General features: G+C 45.2%; 1 protein-coding gene across 3 annotated transcripts in view; it reads right to left on the bottom strand.

Annotated features, from left to right (window-relative positions):
• The window catches only part of TTC8 (tetratricopeptide repeat domain 8), a 59,753-nt gene extending 57,702 nt beyond the window's left edge, over positions 1-2,051 (bottom strand). For all 3 annotated transcript variants that reach the window (XM_062181200.1, XM_062181202.1, XM_062181201.1), the window contains exon 1: positions 1,862-2,051. In XM_062181200.1, coding sequence (XP_062037184.1) covers positions 1,862-1,975 — 114 coding nt within the window. In that variant the 5' untranslated portion in view covers positions 1,976-2,051. The remainder of the gene's footprint in view (positions 1-1,861) is intronic.
• Positions 2,052-6,000: the final 3,949 nt, after the last annotated feature.

Genomic DNA, 6,000 nt, shown 5'->3' on the forward strand with positions numbered 1-6,000 from the left:
CTGAAACAGTAAATATGTACTCAATACATGTTAGCTATTATTTTTGTTACACTTTGCAAGGTTAGTCTAAGTATCACAATTGATGCTTGGCAAGCAGCAAGCACATTGTCATAAAAAGTCATTGAAATGAACACAGACATACTGATCACACTGCCTAGCACAAACAAAATCTCAGTTCATAAGTGCTGTATAGAATGTCACTGCACACTGTAGATTATAGGGCCATCACCATTAAATACACTGCTGCCTTGCCCACGACATTTCCCAAAGTGACATCTCCCCAGGAAAACGTTGAAGATATCTGACTTTTGCCCTAGGCTAAATAAACAGAATCAGTAGTCAGATAAATTTCAGAACTATCAGATTAATCAAAAATGGGCGAAAAAAAATTGGGTTCCACTTATTAAAAAAAACTTCTAGGAGCCTTTGGTGTGCATCTTGCTTCTCTACAAAGGGAATGTACATTGCCCAAAAGCATTTAATGAGAAAGCTTCCTTTCACTGAGCAGCTCTTGGGACCAGCATTCTGTGTAACACAGAATGAAAACTACCCCAACTGGATGGAAGAATGGAAACAGCACATAACGTCTTTACAAACCATTGTGCCTACAGCAATGTCTGGTACAAAGATTAAACAGATTAAGGGGTCTACATTTTTTCATGGTTCCAAACATATTTGATCAGGGATTTGATTTTTTTTTTTTTTTTTTTAGCAGCACCGATGGGACTGGAAAAATGCTTGTCTACAGAAACATAGTCTTATTCACAAACGTGAATTCACAAACAGAACCTAGCCTGGCATCCTCACCAAGGGGGTTGCCCTGGGGGAGCTATGCCATCTGAAAGACAAAGGTTCCCCTCCCCAGGTTATCGTCCATCTGTTTGCTGGGAACTAAAGCAGAACCTAGTAACAACGTTCACACCCAGGCCTCTGCTTTTGCAACTCCCCTCCATTTTCCCTTTTTTTCATACATCTCCAAGGCAACACCACTAGAGAAAAAGCTGGGGAACCAGAATTACATCAGAATACTCTGCATTGAGTAGAAGCAAGGGTACACTGCCACTGTTCTACTCCTTGTCTCCATTTTCCCTTTTGCTTCTTCCAGGATCTGCCCGTCCTTACCTCTCACGGGCGGTATATTAGTATATTAGATATTAGTATATTAGCTTGTCACTATCACTAGAGCTCTAGCTCTCTTCCAATCATTTCCATTACTTCTTTTAAGGAAACTTTCTTTCTCATCCCTCCCTCCCACCATTATAACTTCCCTGGCTCAGGTAATTATGTATAATAAATGTACCTTTTCCCCTCCTAGACTCTCGTTCCTCTAACCTGGCCATTGGCCTCGAGCTGCACTCGTGGCCCCAAAAGCAGCCACTTTGGACAACTGTTTAAAGATGAGATACCAGAATCACTGTTTAAAGATGAGATACTAGAATCTTGATCCAAGAGGAAAAAAAAAAAAGGCAACTGTGTTAACAGGGAGTGGAGGAGTCACAAATCTATGTTTACACATTTTTGTAAAGAAATCAATAAAGCACACGCTGAGAACTTAAGAGCTCATCCACAGGCAAGTACAAGTGGGTTATGAAGGTCTCACCCACGGGAAAGGCAGGGTTCTGACTTTGGGACACTTGGAGGGAAGGATGCCGAAGTTTGCGGACCGGGCGGTCAGCGCCCTGAACTCGTGACCCGCCCGCCACGGCTGCACGGAGCCTCGCGCCCGGCGGCTCTGCGGGCCTGGGGCCAGGCTAGCCTTGGGCCTTCCTCCCCATACTCCCTACCCGGGGACACGGGTATCCCCCAGAGCCCTCAGCCTCACGGCTTGGGTATCTGCAGGCTGACAACATCCAGCCGGTACCTGGTCGTAAGGGGACTTCTCCAGCACCTGCGTGCACAGATCGGCGCAGAGCTGGAACTTCCTGCGCCTGAAATAGCTCCAGGCCAGGAGCAGCGGCTCCATCTCCGAGCCCATGGCGGCCCAGGGCTGCCGGCGAAGGACCGGAGCCGGGCCCAGGCAGGGCGCTGGGCAGGGAGGCTGGGGCCGGCGGCGCCGGGCTCTACCCGGCGACGCGCGGCGACGGGGGCCTTGCCGGAGAGGTGTCCGTGTCGCGCCTGATAACAGAAAAAAGGAGCGCCCACCGAGAGCTGAATTCAGCTACAGGGATTGCCAAAAGTTGGCTGCAAAGGAAAAAAAATGTGTAATTGTGAAGGTCATTGATTTCGAGAAGGCGCGACGGGGCTTAAACAATGAGGCAGTGACTTAGACACCTATGCCTGGGGGGCCTCCACCCTCTCGGGAGGCGCCGTTGCCTAGCAACCGAACGCTCCGCGGGCCAGGACGGTCTGGGAGTCGGGTCTTTGTCCCACTCCTCCGGTTCGCGCTTTCCGATCCCTCTCACCCTTCCCGCTCTAGAAACAAACGTATTAACAGCTTCTTCGGGACCCTAGGTCTTAAGTCCTAAAACTCTGCAGTGTGTGTCTCCAGGTCGACCTCACCGGATCGCAGGGACTGTGGCGATCGCTAGGTCCAGCCCGTTCATTTTACAGACACCGATCTGGGCTCGGCGAGATTGTTTCTCTAAAGTCTCGTGGAGGCAGGCGGCTGGAGCTGTGATCTGGGTGACTACAGGCTGTTCGTACCATTTATTAATTCGACGATGCATAGAGTCTATCTAGATTTTAATTTTTTCTTTTCTTTTTTTTTTTTTTTTGGCCCAAGTAGATAATATATGCAAAAACATTTTTAAAGGAGCTCCGTGAACACTGTCTCCAGGCACTTGCTGTTTGCCACTGTTTGTTTACTTGTGCCTGAGTGATTTCTTGAGGCGCGGCTGACTTCCCTCCAAGGATTTACGCAGTTGACAAATATTTTTAGGGGAATGGTTATGAGGAGAAAAGTGTGACCGTGGCTAATCCACGTAGATGTCATTATGGAAGTCTCGGGATCTTTTTTCCTTGCCTCACACTGGGAGGGGTAGGAGAGAAAAAAAAACCAATACTGCATAACTTTCTGGTCAGGTCTAAATCTCCTTTATAGATTAAAAACCAGAAGAATTGGCAACAGCTCTTAGCAAAGAAAAAATCACAATTGTCTCAAACCACTAGGGTGCCATAACACACACCTTATAGTTTTCGCGTATATATATAAATGAAACTCATTTCTAAATATCGAAATGGATTGTGAGGGTTTTTTTCTACTTTTAAAAGCAGTCTTTCCCGAATTTTCTTCCCACAGGAATGTGTATTACAATCCATCTATTTGTCTTTCCCTGGAAGTGCTTCTAGAAATGTAATCTGTCAAAAGGTCCTAAGTCAGCCGCCTACTGTGGGGCTCAGGTTATTAGGAATATCTGTGCTGGCAATCAACAATTGGGCTAAATATTTCACAGAATCACTTTGTGCTGTGGCACAATGAAAGCAGATTCCTACGTGAGTGATTTTCAACCCTGGCTCCCTTTAAGACGGGTATTTTAAATAAACATTTTAGATTCACGGAAAAGTTGACAGTACATGTACTCCTCACTCAGGTCTCCCTATTGTCGACATCTTAAATTACCATGGTGCACTTGTCACAGCTAAGAAATCAATACTGATATACTGCTATCAACTGAACCTCAGTCTATTTGGGTTTCAGCAGTTTTCTTCCAAAACCTTTTCTGCTCCAGGATCTCACTGAAGATACCACATTCCATTCCATCATCATCTCCCTCACCTCCTGACAACTTCTCAGACTTTGTTTATGATGACCATGACAGGTTTGAAGAGTGCCAGTGAGGTTTTTTGTAGAATGTCTGAGAGTTCCCTTAAATGTCAGATGCCCAAATTCTCTCCCTAAAGATGCTGACTTAAATGATTTCAGATAAAGCTGGGGCATCAGTTTTGCTTTGTTTTAAGTTTCCCAAGTTAGTCTAACAAGGCAGCCAGGACTTAACCGTTATGTTTGAGTTTTTTTTGTTTTTGTTTTGACAGGCAGAGTGGAGTGAGAGAGAGAGAGAGAGAGAGAGAGAGAAAGGTCTTCCTTTGCCATTGGTTCACCCTCCAATGGCCGCCGCGGCTGGCGTGCTGCAGCCAGCGCACCACACTGATCCAAAGGCAGAAGCCAGGTGCTTCTCCTGGTCTCCCATGGGGTGCAGGGCCCAAGCACTTGGGCCATCCTCCACTGCACTCCCTGGCCACAGCAGAAAGCTGGCCTGGAAGAGGGGCAACCAGGACTAGAACCTGGTGTGCTGGCGCCACAAGGCGGAGGATTAGCCTGTTGAGCCATGGCGCCAGCCGGACTTGGGCCATCTTCTACTGCTTTCCCAGGCCATAGCACAGAGCTGGATCAGAAGAGGAACAGCCAGGACTAGAACCAGGACCCATAAGGGATAACAGTGCTCCAGGCCAGGGCGTTAAACCACTGCGCCACAGATTTTGTTACATTTTTATCATTCCCAATTAATGAAACAAAACCATTATTGAAAAAAATAAAAGTTACTGCAGTAATAGGAAGAACAGTAGATGAGACAATTCGTAGTAAAGGGGCTACACAGGAATTCCTGGGCTGGTGACATCAGCATTCGTATGGGTGCTGGCTCTAATCCTGGCTGCTCCACTTCTGATTCAGCTCCCTGCTGATGCACCTGGGAAAGAAGTGGAAGACGGATCAAGTATCTGGGCCACGTGGGAGACTCAATTGGAGTTCTAGGCTCCTGGCTTTGAACCAGTCCAGTCCTGGCCATTGTGGCCATTTGGGAAATGAACCAGTGGATTGAAGATCTCGATCTCTCTCTTGTTCTCTTTCTGACTCTCCCTCTTTCTGTAGCTCTGCTCTTCAAATAAATAAATCTTAAAAAAAAAAAAATAGGATCGTTTTCCTACTAGAGAAAATGATGTGTAGAGAAACAACTTAATTCCTGGGAAAGGGTCAGTTTCACAATCAGAATAAGATCTCAGTTCATTGATCCTTATCGTTCACTCTCCAGCAACTTGATATCTCTTTAGGTTAATCAGGTTTAAAATCAAATACCTGCAGCAGGCATTTAGTCTCATGCTGAAGTCGCTCATTTCTCACATCGAAATGCCCAGGTTCATTTCCTGGCTGCAGCTCCAGCTCAGCTTCAGCTTCCTATCAGTGCAGACTCCAGGAGGCACCAGTCATGGGTCCAGTAATCAGGGTCCTGCCATCCACATGGGAGACTTGGATTGCATTTCCAGCTCCTGGCTCTGGCCTCAACCCAGCCCCATCTATTTCAGGTAATCAACAAGAGAACCAGCAAATTAGAACACTCCCCCCACCCACCTTCAAATTAATACAAATAAAATAATGTGCCTTTAAATGCCAAGGTTAAATTTTCTTAAAAGTTAAGTTGAAATTATTCAGGGTATTTAACTTAACCCAAAAGCAAAACAAATAGGTATAAAATGGGATATTGTCCTATACAAGAAGCGTTTGTCCAAGCCTTTTGATAAGAAGGTGGAGATGAACAGGACACAGGTACTACTCCAACAGTACTTATACATAAAAAGAAATTAGTGGGAAAGAGCATTGACAAGCTGTGTTTTCTCAGTCAAATTAGGAATTAGTATAATACAGTGATGAAAATATGAGCTCTGGGGCCAGATAGCCAATATTTAAACCTTTATACCATGCACTGGTTGTAGGGGTTTGGGGGAAAGGGATGTAATGACCTCATGCCTCAGTCTTCATTCAGAATGTAATATGCATTTGCTATATGATTTAAGGATTAAAATTCTACATTAAAAAACCAAGGAAGATGGATGAAACTCATAAAAATGTGAAGTATAGGCACTAAGAGGGATAAAGACACCAGATTTAAAACAGCCCCTATCAGAAAAACATGAATTCAGCTAACATTGAGGCAGGAACAAACATCAAATTGATGTTGAAGCTTAGGTGGAAGAATGGGAAAATCACTGATGCTTTACAAAAAGTTTATGGGAACAATGTCCCAAGTAAATCATCAGTTTACAACTCATTTTAAGAAGGGATGAATG

Source organism: Lepus europaeus, chromosome 22, assembly GCF_033115175.1.
Source record: "Lepus europaeus isolate LE1 chromosome 22, mLepTim1.pri, whole genome shotgun sequence".
In the NCBI taxonomy this organism is placed as follows: Eukaryota; Metazoa; Chordata; class Mammalia; order Lagomorpha; family Leporidae; genus Lepus; species Lepus europaeus.